Source organism: Suricata suricatta, chromosome 9 (genome assembly GCF_006229205.1).
Source record: "Suricata suricatta isolate VVHF042 chromosome 9, meerkat_22Aug2017_6uvM2_HiC, whole genome shotgun sequence".
Lineage (NCBI taxonomy): Eukaryota > Metazoa > Chordata > Mammalia > Carnivora > Herpestidae > Suricata > Suricata suricatta.
In genome coordinates, this window is record NC_043708.1 from 43,450,220 (window position 1) to 43,472,169 (window position 21,950).

The window sequence follows — 21,950 nt, forward strand, 5'->3', positions numbered from 1 at the left end:
GTCCTTGTTAGACATCTTTAAAGATACCCACTGTTCTACAGTTTATACAAATGAATTCTATTCTGCTGAGTATAATTCCACCAAAATCCCTCTCCTTATTTCCCCACAGAAGACAGATAATCAATAATGGGTACTGGTATTTTAAAAACTAAATGCTTCAAGAAGCATGCTATAAATCCATACTTCAAAAAAGTTTTTTGTGTACTTTGGTGATGTTGTCGCTGGTTGGCAGCTGACAGGTCTTCTACTCACTAGATATCTTTTCATTTGCTTCTAACATTTACAGGGGGACTATTTCTGCCTGAAAGGAAAATTGATGGATTTCCTCAAACTTTCTGGCTCACAAGTGTGTTTGCTTGATCGCAATTAATCAGTTCTTACTTTTTTTTTAGTATTTCCAGGCTTATGGAACTGCCTGGTGGGAAGGACAGCTTTGTCCTGGTAGCTTTTTGGATCAGGAGTCTTGCTCAAGACCGAGATATGACCCTGAAGCAGGTCCAAGTGCCTGGCCACAGAGGTCAGAGGTCACCAACCTACCACTGTTTGAACTACTGTTCAAAAATTTATTTATTTTTATGAGTTTATTTATTTAGAGAGAGAGAGCAAGCAGGGGAAGGGCAGAGAGGAGGAAAGAGAGAATCCCAAGAAGGCTCTAGACAGTCACCGCAGAGCCCAACACAGGGCTTGATCCCACAAATTGTGAGATCATGACCTGAACCAAAACCAAGAGTCAGAGGGTTAACCAACTGAGTCACCCAGGCGCCCCTGACCTAACTACAACTGTTCTGTACATTTTAATTAGGCATGTTTTCTAAACAGGTTAATTTTCTGTCATATCCTTTTTTTTTTGAGAGAGAGAAAGAGCACACACGTGAGTAGGATCGGAGCAGAGGGAGAGGGAGAGAACCTTAAGCAGGCTCTGTGCCCAGCGGGGAGCCTCCCATGGGGCTCACGACGGTGAGATCACCACCTGAGGCAAAATCAAGAGTCAGATGCTTAACTGACTAAACCACCTGGGTGCCCTTTTTTTAAATTTATGTATTTACTTAGTCAGTATCATATCTTAAACATGCTTTTTCCAAGTGAAAAATATCTGAACGAACCCCTTATCCACCATTAGAGGAAGAAAAAAACAGGTCGTTTGTTCTCTTCAATTCATAGGCTAACAGTACAGTATTTACAGCTAAGGAAGATTAAGGCACTTGGTACTTTTTCATTACAAATCAATATTTACTTAAGGTGATAATCCCTATTGACTAAGCATGCTGCTTTTCGACCAGGGATTCTGGAAGTTATGGACGGGAAGACGGCTACACAGGAAGCGTCACAGAAGCCAAGGGAGCAGGGAGTCAGGAAAGACGGACTGATAACTCTGTGAAACCCTGCAGAGATGGTGCTAACTCAGGCCTACAAAGTGTCCACTGGATTTTCTGACTGCCGGGGCGCGAGCTTGGGGTGGGGGCAGAAGTGGTCATCAGTGACCTTGGGGAAAGCCATTTCAGGGTAGGGATACAGGCAAAAGTCAGACGGCACTGATCTGTGGAAAGTGAAGCAGGCTAAGGGAGGAAGGCAAATGCAACTCGGTTTTGAGAAGCCTGGCTGGGAAGGGAAGAGAAGGGGACAGGAGATGCAATGGGGTAAGAAGCTGAGAAAGGCTGGGGTTATTTGTTTTCAAGAAACCAGAAATGTGAGCAAGCGTAAAAGGTGATAGGGTCTCAGCCTGGAAATCCTTGTAGAGCTATGAGACTGTACCCTGTATCTCGACTTAACGGCTACAAAAGCATTTCAAAGTCCAGAAGTTCAAAACTGAATTCATTACCTCTCTTCCAAAACCTGCTGTCCCTCCTATACTCTTTATCCTGGTAACAGACTCTGTCTACGGAGGGCCCCGCAGAGAGCCGGAGCCGTCCCCGGTGCCTCTCTCGTGCCTGCCCCACGCCGCGTTTTCTCCGTAACAAACCACGGACTGCTTCTCTCACCGATTATTCTGTTTCTATCTCAGGGCTTTGTTCATGCTTCTCCCTCTACCTAGAATTTCTCCCAACCCCATGAGATAAACACCTACTTATCTTTCAAGACCTTACTCTAAAAAAGGGGGGAAAAAAGGAAAAAAAGAAAAGAAAAATAAGATAGACTTAGCACGTTCTTTATGAGGCTCTTCCTTTTGCTCAGCAAACTTATCCATTTCTTCCTTCCTCCCTCTCTCCCTTTCTCTTTCTCTCTCTCTCCTCTTTTCTTCCTCCCTCTCTCCCCCTTTCTTTCCTTTCGTTTTTTTCTTTTCTTTCCCTCTATCTTTTACTCCAGTGAGTCCCAGATAGTCTTAAAATTTACTTTTCCAAAAAGCACAGAAACAAACATCATCTATTATTACCATCTCCCAAAATAACATTTTATACCAAAGTAACTTATACCCCAAATACCATAATTTCAGATAAAAAGAAAAGTTGTTCTTCAGAAGGTTAGCAACCTTAAGCTAACTGTGCTTATAATAAACCATCCATACATTTTTCACTGCACTGAAGACCCGTGAAAACGGCAGTGTCCTAACAGACTTCTCTTCTGTGATAACTGTGTTCTCTAAAGTAACATCTGTGATACTTTATTCTTCTCACACAAATGCCTCAGTTTGCTAGCTGGTAAGGTCCTGAGGAGCAAGGTTTGTGAATAATTAGTCTCTGTGTCTATAGTATGTAGTATAGCTCCTAGAACAAAACAGGTATTCAATAAATACTTATTAAGTCCAAAGAAGAGAAAGCAATAAAGAATGAAAATTAAAGTGCTGAGAAAGGGGCATAGAAAGAAAGAAAAAAAAAATCTCTGGAAAATAGTCACCAACTTGTAATTGAAGCTGAAGATGGATTCGTGATCTCTAAGCCAAAAGGATTCTTGACTTGTCTCATTTGCTTTTTGAAAACTCTTGTGTTGAACTGAGTCTCTTCTGAATTTCTCAGAATTACTGGAACATCCCAACCAAACCTGAAGAAAAAATAATAATAATAATACATAATTCTAGCAAATGTTGAAACATTGTTCTATGTGAAGTATTCTGTGCTTTAGTAGTATCCCTTTTAACATAAGCATCACAAAAGATTGTTACTCAACTTATATGATATTATAGAATGAATCTAAAATTCAGGGATTAGAGGGCCCATACACAATTGCAATGTATTGTTCAGCTGGCTGAACTGCCATACTCTTGAAGACAACGTTCTGTTGTTAATATTACTGCTGGTAACATAGTAGTACAGTCATTAGAGATACACTGTACCTAATATAACAGCAAAAACATAAGAATTATTGAACTTCTTATATGACACAAAAAACTAATTCATATTTAATATGGAGACTATTTGATATTATTAATGGGACAAGAGAACCTTTAAATACCAAATATAGTACTTCATTTATATAACACATTTTCTACTTCTAAATTTCATGTAAAAATGTGATAATGCATACTAAATGGACTAGAAGAAAAATGAAAGGGATCAAACTCAATCCCTCATAAAACTAGAAAGCAGCTAAGTTTACTTAATTAAAGAAATAATAAAATGACTTTAGGTTAAGATGGCACCATTAAATATATACTTTGACACTCTCTCCTCTCCAGACACTTAACAGTGACAGATAAAAAATAAACAGAGACACCAGAGACCCCACTGAAATGAGTAAACAAACTGTGGTGTGTTTAAACAAAGGAATAGTAGTACTTAGCAATGGAAAGGAATAAATTATTGCTACAGCCACATGGATAAATCTCAAAAGCAACATGCTGAGCAAAAGAAGCCTCATACAAAGGAGTACATGTTATATGATTCCATAGTGTAAAATTCTAGAGCAGGCAAAACAAATCTATGGTAGACATAAAAAAACAAGGCAATGGTTGCCTGTGGGGGCAGGGGGTGGGGGTGGGGCAAGGGAGGTGTATGGACTGACCAGGAAAGGGCATAAGGAAACTTTCTCTGGTAACGGTCATGTTGTGTATCTTGGTAGAGGTATGAGTTGTATAGATGATGTGTTTTAGAACACTGAAGATTTATACATTCCATTGTGTGTAAATATACTTCAAAAGAAAAAAAAGGAACTACCAACAAAAACAAATGGTGAGCTCTAGCTAATAATATGCAATACTACGCAATGCTTTAGTATTTACGGAAAGAGTAACAACTTACTTTAAAGAGATCGAGAAATAAGATTACAAATAAGTAAGAAAGACTCAATAGCAAAATGTTGACTGTAGAACCTAAGTGAGGCATATGTATGTTCGTTGTGTAATTTTTTTCAAGGTTTCTGTATGTTTGAAAATTTTAATAATAAAATGTTGGAAAAAAGTGACTTAGTTGGATTCAAGGACAAATCTTTATGGCTCTGAAAAGGAAAGCAGTATAAAGTAATGAGTAAGGCTGATGCTGTGGTTTGATGGGTCCTGAGTCTGCAGCAGGCAGTGGCCAGTAACCCTTCACATAGTCAGAACCTCACAGGTTGTCCACTCAAGAGCCAGGGCCAGGTTCATAACTTGAATCTAGAAGCCAGTTAGGCCAATATCAATATCAGTATGTCATTATAAGACCTGGTCCCTGACTAGGGGGCATCTAAGAATCTAGCTGAAGACAACTGTAAAATGGTTGTCAGCATGGGTGATGACAAAGCGGCGGGGGGGGGGGGGAACTACGACTAAAATGTAGGGTGCAAAACAAAATTTTAAAACACACAAATAAATAAAATGCCAAGGGAAAACCAATAAAAGTAACACATGGAATAAAGTTACACTCTAGATGAATTTCATTTTATAGAACAGTTAGATAAGGCTTCTCTGGTCCTGCCTAAAAAAGCTGAAAAGCAAGCCTCTAAGAGATCAAACTGTAAGTTAACTGTGTCCCAAAACATAACTCGAGAATACTTATATAAATAGAAAAACGTCCAACACCTATGAAGTAAAATTCACAGTGTTTAGCATTCGATAAAAAATTAACAACCATGCAAAGAAGAAAATATGACCCATAATGGGGAGAGAAACTAATCAAAAGAAAAGACCCCAGAAATTCTATGAATATTAGAATTAGTAGACAAGAACATCAAAATAATTGTTATAACAATATTCCATATTTTCAAAAAAGTAGATTACGATTGGGAATATTATGTGGAGACATGGAAGATATTTAAAAAGACCCAAATCCATGTCTGAAGAGGAAAAATACAACATTTGAGATGAAAAACACACTGGATGGGCTTAATAGCTGACTGAACATTACAGAACAAAAGATTAGTATATTTGAAGATGTAGCAACAGAAAGGATCCAATATGAGACACAGAGAGGAGGAAAAAGAGGCTGGACAGCACCTCCCCCAGTCCCCAAACATCAGAGAGGTGGACAGCAAATTCATGCAGTGTGCAGAGAAGGGGCAGAGACAAACAAGAAAACTACAGATGCGTATCACTCAGGAACACAGATCCTAACAAAATGCTAGCAAATGGAATCCAACAATATATTAAAAGGCTAACAATATATTAAAAGGGGCGCCTGGGTGGCTCAGTCGGTTAAGCATCTGGCTTCGGCTCAGGTCAGATCTCACGGTTCGTGGGTTTGAGCCCCGCATCGGGCGCTGTGCTGACACCTAGCTCAGAGCCTAGGGCCTGCTTCGGATTCTGTGTCTCCCTCTCTCTCTCTCTCTGACCCTCCCCTGCTCGCACTGTCTCTCTCTGTCTCTCAAAAATAAATAAAAAGCATTAAAAAAATTTTTTTTAAAAAGGCTAATATATCATGACCTAGGGATGCCCTGACATCATATTAAAAATTTAATGTAATTCACCACATTAACAGACTAAGCAAGAAAAACCATAGGATTATTTCAAAATGTGCAGAAAAAGCACTTGCTAAAACCCAAAGTCTATTCCTGATAAAAACTGTCAGCAAACCAGTAATGTAAAGGAACATAACCGATAAAGGGTAGCCATAAATATCAGAGCTAACATTGTACTTAATGAAAAACTGTGTTCCTCCTAAAATCAAGAACAAGACACTTAATAGCCATGTGTCCTTAAGCAATCATTCAACTCTGTATAACCGTCTTCCCATCTGGATATGTTTATAACAGGGCTTGGCATACTAAGCAATGATAATGTTGATGATGGAGTAGATGTTGGGGTTGGCAGGAGACCAAGAGAGAAACAACAGATCCAGTAATTTCTCCTGTTTGAACCTCAGAATCCGTTACCCCATGGCCTCTGTGTCCACTCCCCTGCTCAGCATTGGCCCAGTGCCTTTTAGCTGAGATCCAGAGTTGGACGCTTAACCAACTGAGCCACCCAGGCACTCCTGGCCCAGAGCCTTTTAGAGGTTAAGTCAGGAATGTGAAATGGTAGGACCCAAAATATAACCTTCCTATGGGAGCCATAAGATAACACCTTCCTCTTCTTTCTTTCACCCCTTGGAGTGAAAAAAACAAAGGAAGAAAACACATTCTATTATACTCTTCATTATATTCCCTGCCCCTTCATCATTTTTACTCTCCCTATTGTCCCCTACCTTTTTTTTTCTTAACCCACACTGCCTGATTCCTTATACCCACCCATCTAGAAGTAAAAACTAGAATCCAGAGTTCATTGTGTTTAGTGCTACTGTAGGTTCAAGCATTATATTTCAGGTACTTTTTCATGCTGTACCTAAAAATTTCAATTAAAAAATCTTAAAGGTATAAGGTCCAGAAAATAAAAAAGCAGGGATTTGGAGAAATATCTGGAAGCAATCTATTGTGAGCATGGAATTCCTTTGCAATATGCTTTAACTTAGTCCATGATATATCTGGTTTTAATATAAAAATATTACTTCTCCAAATCTTTACATGAAATCAATGTTGTAGGAAGATATACTGTATCTGTTCTGTGGCTCTGTAAACACCCCAGAATGGAACAAATAATTTGAGATGTAAACTGTTATTTCTTTTTAAACATGCTTATCCAAGGCTGCTTGGCACAGCATCATATCAAGAGCTGCCAAAGCACACATAATATTAAACGAAATTCATCTCCCCTTGATTTTTTACTTCTCTGTCTCATGCTTAATCTTGGGTCTGCATTTTCTAATACCCTAAAGTCCTTGAATTGACTCATATACATCTTTTAAAATTGGTATTATAAATGGTACTACACCCTGGACCTTTATATCTTATATAACCTTTTTGCCGTAAAGAATATCATACACAAAGTACACAAAACATAGTTCAGTGAATTAGAAAGTAATTGGTACGTTAAGAACGCAAACAACAGGGGCTCCTGGGTGACTCAGTCAGTTCAGTGTCTGACTCTTTTTGGTTTTTTAATGTTTTATTTATTTATTTTTTGAGAGAGAGAGAGAGAGAGACAGTGTGAGCAGGGGAGCGTTGGAGAGAGAGGGAGACACAGAATCTGAAGCAGGCTCCAGGCTCTGAGCTAGCTGTCAGCACAGAGCCCAACACGGGGCTTGAACCCATGAACAGTGAGATTATGACCTAAACCGGACGCTTAACCGACTGAGCTACCCAGGCACCCCGAGTGTCTGACTCTTGATATTGGCTCAGGTCATGATCTCATAGTTTGTAGCACAGAGCTGAGTGTAGGGCTCTGCACCGACAGTGTGGAGCCTGTTTGGGATTCTCTGTTTTTCCCTTTCTCTGCCCCTCCCCCACTCATGCTCTACCTCTCTCAAAATAAATAAATATTAAAAAAAAAAAGAACCCAAACAATAGCCTCAGAAAGTCTCTTGTGTCTCTTCCCAAGCACTACTTCTTCCTTCTCCACTATCTTAACTTCAATTATTTTAATTTACAATAGTTGTTTTCAGATTGTTATGTTGTGGAAGTGTGCTGTGAATACTTTTTCTTTTTGACAAATTTACATTATGCGTGAAGATTCACCCATGTAGCTATACTTAGTGCATTTTTGTGGCTGTATAGTCTTCTACTGCATAATAAATGTGCTATAACTTGCTTACTCATTCTACTCTTAATGGACATTTAAGTTGTCCTCACATATGGGCCATTATGAATAATGCCTCCGCAAACATGTTCATACAAGGTGCTTGGTCCACATACACATACATGCATTTCTATTAGGTCTACACACACTGGGAATTTGTATTTCTCGGCCTCTCTGCTTCTTCAACTTCAATAGATAATGCTACCAATTGTTTTATGTGGTCGTATCAATTTACACTCCCACCGGCAGTGAATGGGCTCCAAATCCCTGCCAAAATATTGTCAGCCATCCTAGTAGGTGTGTGGTAGCATTGCATTATGGTTTTAATTTCAATTTCTCAGATGACTGATTTTTCTTATTTATAGAAATTCTTTATATGTCCTGAATATGAGCCCTTTGTTGGATGTATCTTCACCCCTTCTAATTCTTGCCTTCTCACATTCATACTGGGTCTCTTTTGATGAACAGAGTTCTTAATTTTAACACAGTTATTAACCTTTTCCTTTAAGGTTAATGCTTTTGCTCTTTGGCTTTTCATTACTGCCTTATCTGAATTATGTCCTAATACTGCTACGTTTCTGAATTATGATCTTGGACATTTTTGTATTCCTGTCCTCTTAATAGACTTAGTGAACCATGGCTAGAGCAGCCAAGGCTGAAGCAAGGCTCTGTGTCCATTTTGACTTTACCAGTCCTGTTCCCCCAATATCCTTATGCTCTGGGGGAAACAAGGCTTGGGAGGAGGGAGGGTAGAATTCACTGGGTAATACAGTGACATCACAGACTGCCCACACCTCTTGTCCTAAGCAGTATGTTTAATTAATGTAGACTGAGATAATTCATGAAGGCTGTTTTGGGGCAGCTGACACACGAATGACTCATGTTGCACTTTCAGCCTTTTCACATACTTGACCAGCGTGAATTTGCTCATTTTTGCACAAAAATCCATAACTTTCACAGTTTTAATCTGTTAATGTGATCAATATTTCTATCTTTAGTGTATTACTCAAAAGCTGATATGCAGAGATGACCTGAAAGCAGGTAAAAATTGGAGACTGGTCAAAGAGTAATCTATAATTGCTGCTGACACACAGTTCTGTAAAATACTGATAAATAGACCCTGTGACGTGTCTCTGGCCACCATCCCAACATCTGGGCTTTTCCACATTTTTAATCAAAAACTATAACAAAGACACTGATGCCCTGTGTATCAGATCACAGCTGATGTGACATTATAAGGAATAACAAAATAGAAAACTGACTAATTTTCTTTCTGATCAAACTTCATCTTTGTCTTTTTCCACTAAAAGTCATTTTGGCCACTGTTTATAATGGAATACCAACGAAATAAATGTTTTTAAACATTATTTTCTTTTATATAAACCCAGTCCCCTTTTTTTCCATACAGAGAATTTCCCACTCCCTTTCCTTTACTGTTAACAATGTTATACTTATTCCTTCTGGGGTTTTCTATACTTCTGGTTTCTCCCATTTCTAAATTGTTTGTTGCACTTGTTCATACTGTTTAAACTTCCACCACAGCAATGATCTGTGGACTTCCAATTCTGACCAGACTTTTCATACTGCCTATATCATGTCTTACCCCCCACATACTTCCAAAGTTTCTCACCAGAGGCTGAACTGGTAGATTGGACCTCCTTTCCTTGTGTCTGGAGTCTCATGGAGCCTCTGGTAAAGAAAGATTACCTTGAAACTAAAATTTTAGGCTCTGTTGTAAATAGTTTTGATCACCCTTCAGCCTGAGTTCTCAAGCCAATCAGCAAACTGACAGGCAGGTCATATCAATTTACACTCCCACCGGCAGTGGGAGTCTCTCCCGGGGCGTCTCCCAAAGAGGGTCTCACACAGTCTCACACAGCTAGATGGATGCCGACCCTGGGTCAGGCTATAAAGACCCTTCTTGGGGAAGGAGGATTGTCTCTGAGGGAACGCCCGTGCTAATGATAAGACTTTGGGAAAGTGACACAATCTCTGAAATTCTGTGCCTTTATTTGTAAAATGGAGGATTAGAATAAGTGATCTTAAGGCCCTATGAAGGTTTCAAATGTCATTTCTAAATATCATTTTTTGGGGGTTACTTGTTTATTTTTGAGAGTGTGCCAGTGGGGGAGGGTCAGAGAGAGAGGGGCACAGAAGGTCCCAAGCAGGCTCCGTGCTGACAGCAGCAAGCCAGATGTACAGCTCAAACTCACCAGCTACGAGATCATGATCTGGGCCGAAGTCCGACGTGCAACCGATTGAGCAACCCAGATTTCCCTGACGCAACATTTCTAACAGTTTTGTGTTCTCCCTAGATGGTTCTAAGAAAATTCTTGCCAATGCAAGTGTATTTGGCAACCCTAAGGAACAAACTAAAGTCATAGCCTTTTCCTAAGGAGGAATGCGTGGCTCATCACCAACCTCATCACACACACACAATCTACTGCATTTGGCAAGTGGGATGAGAAATGGTCAAGGTCAGTGTATCAGGAACTGGAAGGAACTGGGAGCCCCATCTGTCATTTAAATATAAAGAATTTAGGGCACCCGGGTGGCTCAGTCAGTTAAGCGTCCAGCTTCGGCTCAGGTCATGATCTTATGGTTCATGGGTTCGGGCCCTACGTCAGGCTCTGTGCTGACAGCTAGCTCAGAGCCTGGAGCCTGTCTTAAGATTCAGTGTCTCCCTCGCTCTCTGACCCTTCCCTCCCTTGCTCACGTTCTCTCTCTCTGTCTCTCTCTCTCTCTCAAAAATAAATTTAAAAAAATTAAAAAAATAAACATAAAGAATTTAACAGCAATATAAAGAATTGTTAATCAAGTACTGTACGCTGAAAACACAAGAGGGGGACACTGAGGTATCCTAGCACAAGAAGCAGTTATCCCTTGTAGGACTGGGGAAACAAAGGAAGAGTGGAGATTACTGCTGTTTGGAAGCTTGGATAAGAGATCCCCCCAAGCTGACGTGCAGACTTCTGTGGTAGGCGTGCTGGCCAGCGGTGCGGACATCCCTGAAGGTGTGCGGTAAGGCTAGTTCTAGGTATGAGGAAAAACTGTAAATTGTAAATAAACAGCTGCTACTCAGGCCAGCTGCCGCTGCCAGGGTAAAGGCCAGTGCCACAGGAACGCAGACCAGGAAAAGGAAGCAAACTGTTAAGAGGAAGTCCTTCCTTTCTCTTCTAGCCTTCCAGTTTCTTTCTAACATCACCTATTGGTGGACCCTAAGAGGGGGCAAACTAGCACAAGAGAAATGCGGTTTGCAAAGTCCCGGCCCCGTATCACCAAGCAGGGTAGAAAAGAGCATGTTTGCAGTTGAGAGATAGCAACCTCTGAGGAAGATCTGGAGCTGCTTTACAGCTATGTCCTTGCGGAAGCACTGAAGGATACAGGGGCCTTCCTCGATGGGACCTGATCTCCCCTCTAATCAGAGGCTCCAGGCGTCTATGGACTGGATTATACCTTATATCTATAAACTGGGTGAAAGGTGGTAACTATGCACTGTTGTGACTGACGTCAGGTTTCCTGTTCCAGACACGAAGTTTTTCCTATGTAGTTCATGTAGCATTTAGTAGGCTGCCTATCTATTTTATTCCTAGAGACACTGGAATCCATTAGTCACTGCCAAAGATCCCTTGTGGGCCAAAACATTCTCTGCTTGGTCCTCCGCTGCCCATGATGGAACACAAGTCAACCCTGACTCCTGTAAGGTACCAGTGGACCTCACATCAGGAGCACCCACCATCATAAACAGCCTACAGAGAACAGAGATTTTCAAGTATACGAGTTTCCTCTCAGAAATTTATTTCTCAGTGGTTTCATGAAAAGTATATCTTCTGTGCACTCTTTTTAAAAAATTTTTTTTACATTTATTTATTATTGAGAGACAGAGAGAGACAGAGCATGAACGGGGGAGGGGCAGAAAGAGAAGACACAGCATCCGAAGCAGGCTCCAGGCTCTGAGCTAGCTGTCAGCACAGAGCCTGACACCGAGCCGAACCCGCAAACTGCGAGATCACGACCTGAGCTGAAGTCAGTCGCTCAGCCAACTGAACCACCCAGGCGCCCCTCTTCTGCGCACTCTTGAAGGATGCAGTAGATGGGTGGGTGTGCAAGTTGCACATACGAAATCCAGTCCAATATTCCTATTTTCCTAGACCTTCAGATTCTTTCCTTATCATGCCAAGAAAGTTCTAGCCGTCTTAACCTTATTAAATATAGGCCGCCACTGAGTCCAAGTTTCAGTCAACCAAATCTGAGTTAATACTTTAGATTCAGATTTTCTTGAGAACACAGCCAGATCAATAAATTTTATCTGATTTAGTTACAGTCTCTCCTCCCTGGCCTAACCTATTTACAATCCCTTCTCACACATACTCCTCCTTCCCAATGATACAGATTTGCAAAATTTTGCAATTCTTTTAGAGGCTAGGCTCTTTCCAACCAGGTTATATTTTGTCCCTTTCCTTAGGCCTCATAGCAACAGGATACAGAGACAGGTCTTGAGTATAGACATGCTTTGCAAAGCAATACCCTAGGCAAGGTTATTACAGGACCTTCAAGCAAGGGAAGACCAGTTTTCTGACACATGGAAAGCAGGCTGCTTCCGACAACAAGGGAGAGTTTATGAGAGGAAACTCGTATACTTGAAAATCTCTGTTCTCAAGGGGTTTCAAGATTCTCAGCTTTATCCAAGTCAATTTAGATGTGCCCAGTCCAAGTCTAAAGGCTCTACTTCTTTCCACGCAGTGTCCTAAATGAGACATTAACAAGTCTGTATAATTCTATTACCAGCACAATTAAAACTGTGTTCAGTGTTTAGTTCTGCGGCTACATGAAATAAAGTGCTTTAGAACCACAGAACCTCTAATGCTAAGACTTGACCTGGGTGTTTTAAGATCTTAGCTGGTCGTTTTCTTTCTGTAAGGGCTCCAGTGATCTCGGAAGCAACCACCCCACCCATCCCTCAGTCCCTGTAGTCAAAAAGTACTTTAGCCACTGGGTCCCCCAAAGCACTTAACTTCAAAAATCATTTTATTACAATCAACCAAAGATAGTCATTTAATGAACTGTGTTGCCAATACATGCCATGGATTACTAGGACCTTGTATCTCATTGACAAAGAGCTAAAGATATGACCAAAGCCATATCTGAAGCCCATCTTTGAGAGTTTCTTCCCCAGGATCCCAATTGTAGTAACAATTTCTTTATTAATATGTTTTTAAGTCCAATCAGGAGACCAAAAGCACATCAGTTATTTTAACAGAGAGAATTTTTTTTAAGTTTACTTATTTATTTTGAGAGAGAGAGAGAGAGAAATCTCAATCAGGCTCTGCACTGTCAGCACAACACCCAATGTGGGGCTCGAACCCGCAAACTGTGAGATCATGACCTGAGCCGAAATCAAGAGTCAGATGCTTAACTGACTAAGCCACCCAGGGGCTCTTTAACAGAGAGAATTTAATAAGAACAATTGTTAACTAGATGTTGAAGAACTGAAAAAGCAAACAGGGGACAGTGACTATCATAGAAGTAGTACCAGTAGGAAGAAGCTATCACTCCTAGAACAGCAATAGAGGAAAGAGAATTACTACAGCTTAGAAATTTGGAGAAGGACTCCCACGGAGGTGGCGCTCAGATCTCAGGAAAGGTATTATATCTTTGAAGGGGTGTGATAGGCAGTTCTAAAAGAGCACAAAACTACAAACTGGGAACACTGGGGACAACTGTTAATGGCAGAGTGAGGCACGATCGCTCTGCTGAGACAGACAAGATCAAGGATCACACAGGAAGCAGGTAGGCCCGGTGTCCTCTAGCCATCCATTCTCCCTCCCCTGCTGGCAAAGCCTGCTAGGCAGCCAGCTAGCAAAGAAGAAATGTGTTTCAGAGATTCTGCCCCAGATTCGCGTAACAGAATATACAGAGGTGCAACAAAGCTGAGGGACACAGCTTCATGACCTGTAGTCAGGAGGAAGCAGGGAGCAGCTGCAACATCAGAGTTCCTCGTTATTTGAAACCGTTAAAGGATGTATGGCATTATGGTTCCCTTTCTGCACAGTGCCTGGCACACAGCAAGAGTCTAATAAATGTGGGCTACTGGAGCTCACAGCAGCCACCACCGAGTTAAACAGAAATACCATACTTCCAGTAGCATGATTTTTTGCCATTGCTACTGGGATTCCAATAGTCAGATGTTCCTGTTCTATCTCCACTCCCACACAGTGCAAGCAGGCATGGAGAACAGTAGAAAGAAGCAGTGGGAAAGAAAATCAGAGCAGTATTGAGATAATAGTCATTACAGCGAAGGTACATGACTGACCAACAGAGATTATATTTGGGGAGGTTAAGAAAAGTGAAATGTGGGGGGCGCCTGGGTGACTCAGTCGGTTGAGCGTCCGACTCTTGGTTCTGGCTCAGGTCATGATCTCATGGCTTTGTGGGCTTGAGCCCCACATCAGGCTCTGTGCTGGCAGGGCAGAGCCAGCTTGGGATTCTCTCTCTCTCTCTGCCCCTCCCTCACTCGCACTGTCTCTGTCTTTCTCAAAATATATAAATAAACTTTAAAAAGAAATAACATGGGTGGAAAGCACAGTGGTTTAATGGGTTTACGTTCTGTCTGTTGATTTTATGAGATCTAAATGGTTTTGTTTGTTTCTGCTCAATGAATCTGTTGCCTTGGCAACAGTAAAAAGCTTTTTACTAGTAAAAAGCTGATCTACATGGGCAAAGCTAACCAAGGGAACTGAGGCTCAAGATAACTGGTTAGGTCCAAATCAGAATGAAAGTGACTGGCACTTACATGGTCTTGTGGCCTCAGCCATGCACAGCCCAGACTTCCAAAAATTCTACAATTACCTGGCCTTCTACCCTTCCAAAGTCATACCTTAATGGGGTAGTTAGGCAATCATTAAATTTCCAAAACAAATCTTAAACTAGGCAGAGCCAGAATTTGAATCTAGGCCTGTCTGACTCCAAAGTCTGCGTCTTAATCACTATAAACATGAGGTTCCTGATGACCCGTACCCACAGATATGCCACTATCATTATCAACATGGCCCTCACTCATTTTCCTCTTCCCAATACTATAAATAGATATCTAAGATATCTAACTGTTTGGTGTACTGAAAATTAAAATTTAAAGATATAATGCAATGATCCACTAGTTACCTATTTTCCTTAATGGAAGAAAATTACATTTCTTTAAGGGAATAATACTAACATTATGGTCATTAAGATATCCTGTGTAAAGACTACTTTTCTTGCTTGAGCAACCAAGTTGTAATTCCAATTACAAACTTTCTGGAAATGAATGATAAATACCAATAAAATTTGATGGGCCAAGAATAACAAATTGTGTAAGAATTGTCTTAATTTTCTCCTACCCATAAATAAGGAATTGTGTGCTCTAACGCTGGCAGAGTGGGGAGCAGTATGGAAATGTTAAAACTGTGCTTAGTTTCTTAAGATGGCATATAGTTTCAGAAACTAAAAAAGGCTTGTTTCCTGGGTGCCTGGTTGGCTCAAATGATTAAGCATCCAACTTAGGCTCAGGTCATGGTTTGTGGGTTTGAGCCCCACATCAGGCTCTGTGCTGACAGCTCAGAGCCTGAAGCCTGCTTGGGATTCTGCGAATCCCTCTCTCTCTGCCTCTCTCCTGCTCGTTCTCTGTCTCTCTGTCTCTCAAAATAAATAAATGTTAAAAAGGGAGGAGGGGGCTTGTTTCCTGTCTGTAAAGTAATCCCATATATGCGACTACAGGGTATTTTAAAATTCATGTTACACAGGCTGAGCTATTCACTAACACATTTCCTCTGCCCCTCTGGTCATGTTGTATCTCTGAAATGCCTTCTATTCTCTACCATATCATGGTAAATAAACTCCATTTATTTCTCAAAATACTTACTCTTCAAAACCCAGCCGATGTTTCTCTTCTCAGTGGATGGATTAGTAAGATGGTTTCAACTAGCTGTACTTAGGCTTCTTTAAACATGATACAATGGCATCTCCTCAAGAGAGAAATTTTAGAATCTCTGAGCTGGAAGAACAGCTCAGGGATTATTTAACACTCTATTCTCCTTGTCTCCAATGGGTAAACTGTCCCCACCGTGAATGTAACTTATCTCAAAGGTCTTTTCCATCTCTAAAAGTGTGACTTCATAACTCTTTGGACTAAATATTACTTCAAAAGGCATGGAATTTATCTAGAAACCATTAAATTCCCAAACGGTAACAGAGTACAGTTGTAAGTTACACTGAAAGATCCGAGGCTAAGTGCTCAGTTCTGGTCAGAACAGCAATCCACTGTGTTTACAGTTGGGCAATTTAGCGCAGGTGACTGATTCACTCTGGACACATAGTAGGCCCCAATCCGGGACAGAGGCCTGCTGGACAAACACTCTATCCCAAAACCAAGACCAGGCCCTCACCGACTGGTTTATCTCCTAGAAACAAAGCTGGGTAAAATACCTCAATCCGGAACCACCCCCAGATGCCAGCAGCGACAGAGACGGCACAGTGATGCAGGGCAGTGATGCAGGGCAGTGATGCAGGTGTGCTCCGCACCTAGTTTTCCTCCAGGAGCCAGGAGGAGTTCTCGGCACCAGCTCATCTACAGCCCCAGACGCCGATCCCCACCCCACCCCCGCCCCGCTGCTCTCCGCGACCCCAAGCCCCAGCGGTCCGCCCCTGTGTCCCTTGTTTCTAACTCTGGGGCACTTACCATCCCAATACCAGGCCAGTGGTCACGATGAAGCAGGTAAAGACCACCGCAATGTAGAAAAGCGGCGAATACTCATACAGCGTTACTAGAAACACCGCAGCCATCAGGATGTCCTAAACTGAGCCGAGCTCCAGCCACCCAGCCCAGCCCACCCGGCTGGGGTAAAAGCCACTACGGCGCCCGGGAGCTGACAAACTTTGTGGATCGGCATTCGCCCGGGGTTCTCAGGCTAGTCGTCGGGGCAACCTCTCCGGCTGCGGGACCGGCGTGCCAATCAGAACGGCGCCTGAAGGGCTCGCCCCGCCTCTACTGCTACTATTGGCTTCACAGAGGGGCGGTGCCCGGCTCGACTCACCGGATTCGTACCCAGCGAGCGTCTGTCTGTCCTAGCGGTCAAAGCTTTTCTGCGGCAAATTTTAAATAGTATCCGGGCCAACTCTGTCCGAGGCTCAGGTAAGGTTTTCTGATGGCACAGAGAGGAGGCACAGTGCGAAATCCACGTCATAGAGTCTAAATCCCGCATATGAGATCCGGGGCAAATTTGGGAAGAGGAGGAGGGCCGGCATCTTGGGTTCTACAAAGTGAAGTAACCCCACACCTGCTCTTATTTTATCTAAAAGTTACAGCTGTACAAAACACCAAAAGGACTCTCACAAGCAGTTTATGAGCCCTGCCAGCCTTTTCAGGTTGGATTTCATGATAGGGAAAAATTAGCATTGCGTATCCAGATTCTCATAGAAGCAAATCAACTGTTCCTCCACATCCCCTTCCTTTTCTCCTCCCGCTACACCCCTGAAATTGGAATTAGATATTTGAATGTTTGTATTAAATTTTACATTAGTAATAATTTTAAATACGTATTATTTTATTTTATTTTGTAAATGAGCAGAAGCCTTTAAGTAAAGAAAGGAGTCACATGCTCATCTCCTCTCCTCCTCCCCATACAGTCAGCTCCATCAAGATAGCCTCTCTGAAAGCCTCTCACACCTCTACTAACTTCGCATCCGTTTGTTTAGTCCTGAGGCCACCCCAGTTACCACAGATACAGGGAAATGTAATCTTTTATTCTCACCAGCAACATCCCCTGCTACAAGTCAGGGTTTTGTTATCAAGGAAGAAAGGGACAGAGGATCATGGGATGGATCACTAGTAGCCCCTCCACACTCCCAAATCACTAGTAAAATTAGGGCTGGAGAAAGACGAGCTAAATTTGTTCTAAGTGTTCACATATCGCTTGGCAAATGACCATGTATTGTATACTCCCTGGAACAGTGCTGTGTAAGAAACTTGGCTCAACAATATAATGTTTAACAACTACCTATATGATTTCTGAAAGTATATATTTTATTTATGGTTGGACAATTTTTAAATATTAAAAAAAATTTAAGTTTATTTTTGTGAGGGGGGTGGGGGAAAGAGAGAGAGAGAATCCCAAGCAGGCTCCACACCGTCAGCACAGATCCACATGCAGGGCTTGAACTCATGAAATGGTGAGATCATTACCTGAGCTGGAAACAAGAGTCAGATGCTTAATTGGCTGAGTCAGCCAGTCACCCCTAATTTTTTAAAATATATACTTTAGAGAGAGAGAAAGAGAGACAGAGCGTGAGCAGGGGAAGGGGAGAGAGGGAGACAGAATCTGAAGCAGGCTCCAGGCTCTGAGCTGTCAGCACAGAGCCAGATGTGGGGCTCAAATTCACAAACATTGTGATCATGACGTGAGCCAAAGTGGGATCCTTAACTGAGCCACCCAGGTGCCCCACAATTTTTTTATTATCATAAACAACACTGCAGTGAACATTGGTAAAGCTAAATCATTTCTGTAGGTGAATTTTTAGAAGTGGAACTTTTAGTTCCTAAAGTATGTACATTTTAAGCCTTTGGAGAAACAGCGTTCTCCAGAAATATTGTATCGATTTTTGCTCCCACCCTTTCATCCTTAGTTTTCCAATCATTTGATACAGTCACTTAACAAAAGTCTCGACCAATGTGAAAGGCAATTTTATTGCAATAACGAGTTTTGATAATGAAAATAGGGAGTTCCAAGTTGAAGTGGTATATTGAAAATATGCCTATAATTTTGCTCTATCCCCAAACTCCACTAAAACTTCAATAAAGGGATTAAAAACATAAATCAACACAACCAGGAAATAAAATAAGAGCAGCATATATTGGAAGATGGAAAACAGCTGAATAAGGATAATTCACTAACCAGGCCATGGAAGTCAAATCCCAAACCAGCAGTGGAGACAACTGAGATTCAAGTTGATTTACACTGACGAAGTCTCAAAAAGAACAGGAATGAACACAAATTTAATTCAAGCATTTATTTCCCTTTTAGGTATTGGCTACGACCATTGAAACATGTCACTTTACTTCCAACATTGATTGTTTCTAACACATAATACGCAATACACAGTACAGGCGAAAAATTGTTTTTAACACATATCTTTTATTTTTAAACATATATCTTATTTCATTCCACTACCCCAAATATTCGATTGCCATGCTATATATTCTTGAGGATGAAGTCTCAAGTTCCTTGTTTGAACCACCTCTACACAACCTGACTAATCCCTTATGTAATCATTCAGAAATGTTAGTTTGAGTGTCAGATATGTACCAGACGCTGTAGAAGGCATTAGGGATACAATATGAACCAAAAATGACATAGATATGTTCTCATGGAATTTATCATCTAATGGAAAAGACTAACACTAATCAAAGAATCTTGAGCAATATATAAAGGCAAAATTATAATAAATGCTATTAAGAAGACGTACATGGAGCTATGAGGGCATATAATGGGGGAATGGTGAAATATAAGGAAGATCAGGAAAGTCATCCTTGAAAAACAGATGATCAGGCTGAGAGCTAATGGAGAGAAATGTACCAGGCAAAGGGACAGGAAGGGAGAAAGCATTTAGGGCAGAAGCTACAGCATGTGCAAAGGCTCTGAGGTGGGAGAAATCATAGCACACCTGAGAAAATGAAAAGCCAGTGTGACTAGAGCATGGAGCGTGAGAAGCATGCTATGAGATAAAAAGTAGAGATAAGTAGGGCCCAAGACCATACAGGAGTCTTGCTATTTTAACTGCACATCTGTACCCTTAGAGCAATGAGAAATCTCTGATATGATAGAAAGAGGGGCATGTTATGGGCTGAATTGTGTCCCCCTAAAATTCATATGCTAAAGTTCTAGTCCGTAGTGTGACTGTATTTGGAGAAAGGGCCTTTAAGGCAGTAAGATTAAGTGACAGCTAAGTGAAGTTATAAAGGTAGGATGTTAATTCAATAGTAGTGTCCTTACTTAAAAAAAAAAAAAAAAGAAAAAGGAAGAGACACCAGAGATCACTCTCTCTGTGCAGGTGTGTACAAAGAAAAGGAGAAAAGGCCATGTGGGACACAGTGAGAAGGCAGTGCTCCCAGCAAACCAAGGAGAGAGCTCTCTCCTGAAAGCCTCCTGGCACCTTGATCTTGGGCTTTTAACCATAAGAACTGTGAGAAAATTAATTTCTTTTGTTTTAGTATTTGGTCTGTGGTATTCTGTTATGGCAGCCAGGCAGACTAATATGGGGAGTGACATTCTATTTGCATTTTCAATCAATCCCTTAGGCTACTGTGTAGAAAACTTACTGGAAGGAGGTTGGAATGGATATGAGTGAATATGAGGATATCCATTAGCAGATTCTTAAAAAAAGTCCAGGCAAGAAGTATTGGTAACCGTGATTAGGATAGTGATGAGGACTTGCAGTGAAGTGGATTATTAGTTAGAAACTATCGCAAATGCAATTGACCAAACACACACACACACACACACACACACACACACACACACACACACGCCAGTATCTCACTGGAGGTAGAAATGTATTTCTCTTTTAGGTGAAAGTCCAGAGGAAGGTTAATCCAGGACTGATAAGGTGTCCCCAGTGCAAGGGTCTCAGAGAGAGTGCACCGAGTGCAAGGGACTCAGGCTTCTATTTTGCTCCACTATATGTAGCCCCATTCCTACGGTCACCTCCTGATTTAAGATGCTTGTTCCATATTCTTGCTAGCAGGAAGGAGGAAAAGAGGAGAATCAGAAAACACTTCACTCTAAGGAAACTCGAAGAATACATCCCTCATTCCATTTGGCCACACTTGGCCTGGTGTCTACCTTTAACTGGAAGGGAGGTTGGAAAATACAGTCTTTGTTCAGGGTAGCCACCTCTGCTGTTGAACACTATTGCTGCTGTTCAAGATGGTGTAGAGCCAAATGCAAACCCTCTCCTTCTTTCTAAAAGGGAAAGAAAGTGGCCTACCAATTCAACCTTTTCAGGTATTGGAGAACCTGAATACCAATTTGGATGCTTTGCTACCACCCTGTCCAGCACCCATCCCTTTCCCATTCTGAGACTGCAGCCTGGAGGGGAAGTCAGAACAGGATGGCTTCCACCTAAGGCTGTATACTTAGGCCTCTCCTTCTAGTCACCTTCACTGCCTCCGAAGGGAAAGACTTCCTTCCCCTCCTTCCCATTTGACAGATACGTGCCTTCTGTCAGGGCCTCAGTTTCCTCTACCGCATGGCATATACTAAATGCCACTTTTAAGTTTGCCAGGTCCAGGATTTTGAAATATTAACAGAGCTTTAAAATATGATAAAACCTCTCACTGTAGCGTCTGGCTTTGTCTAGATCACTGCATTTCTGGGGACTCAACAATCCCATTTTGGCAGTTGAAAGCTGCTTGTTCTCTTTTGCATTTCCAACATCACAGATTTATTTATTCTTTGAAGCTTATACATGCTTCTGACTGACCAAGGAGAAGGCCTCAAAGAGAAATGCAAGAAAATATGAATGTGCCTTTAAATATTACTATCTACACTATATATTTTTCTTGGAGGTGCTAACCCTTTCATTTTATATGGCCTTTCTCTAGCCCACATTATTTCTTGGAAGGGCAAATATATTTCTGTTTTGAAGACACCAGTAGGAGAAATGTAATAAGTGTTGTAACTTTGAGACAAGCAGTGCAAACAGAACTAAATGAATGTGCAGTTTGGGTGTGATCCCATAGATGACAGGAACTGTTAAAAATTTTGTGGTACCTTGACAGAACTTAACTCTCTGTAGCCCATTGAACTTCCAAGCCCCTCTAGTAAAAAACCTCTCCTGGTCTTAGCTGTTGGGCTCTGTCATTTACACATACTCTGTGGCAGGAGGCTACCGGAAGCCCACCTCAACTGAGCCAACTCTGTTGATTCACATGGTACGTGGTCTGTGACCCAAAGCTTACGGCGTT

The 21,950-nt window shown here is 41.5% G+C and overlaps 1 protein-coding gene across 1 annotated transcript in view; it reads right to left on the minus strand.

Annotated features, from left to right (window-relative positions):
* The window catches only part of CGRRF1 (cell growth regulator with ring finger domain 1), a 29,584-nt gene extending 12,693 nt beyond the window's left edge, over window positions 1–16,891 (minus strand). Inside the window, exons 1-2 of the mRNA XM_029950628.1 lie at window positions 16,668–16,891; window positions 2,837–2,976 (exon numbers count right to left, since the gene is read on the minus strand). Coding sequence (XP_029806488.1) covers window positions 2,837–2,976; window positions 16,668–16,771 — 244 coding nt within the window. The 5' untranslated portion in view covers window positions 16,772–16,891. The remainder of the gene's footprint in view (window positions 1–2,836; window positions 2,977–16,667) is intronic.
* Between the last annotated feature and the right edge of the window lie 5,059 nt (window positions 16,892–21,950).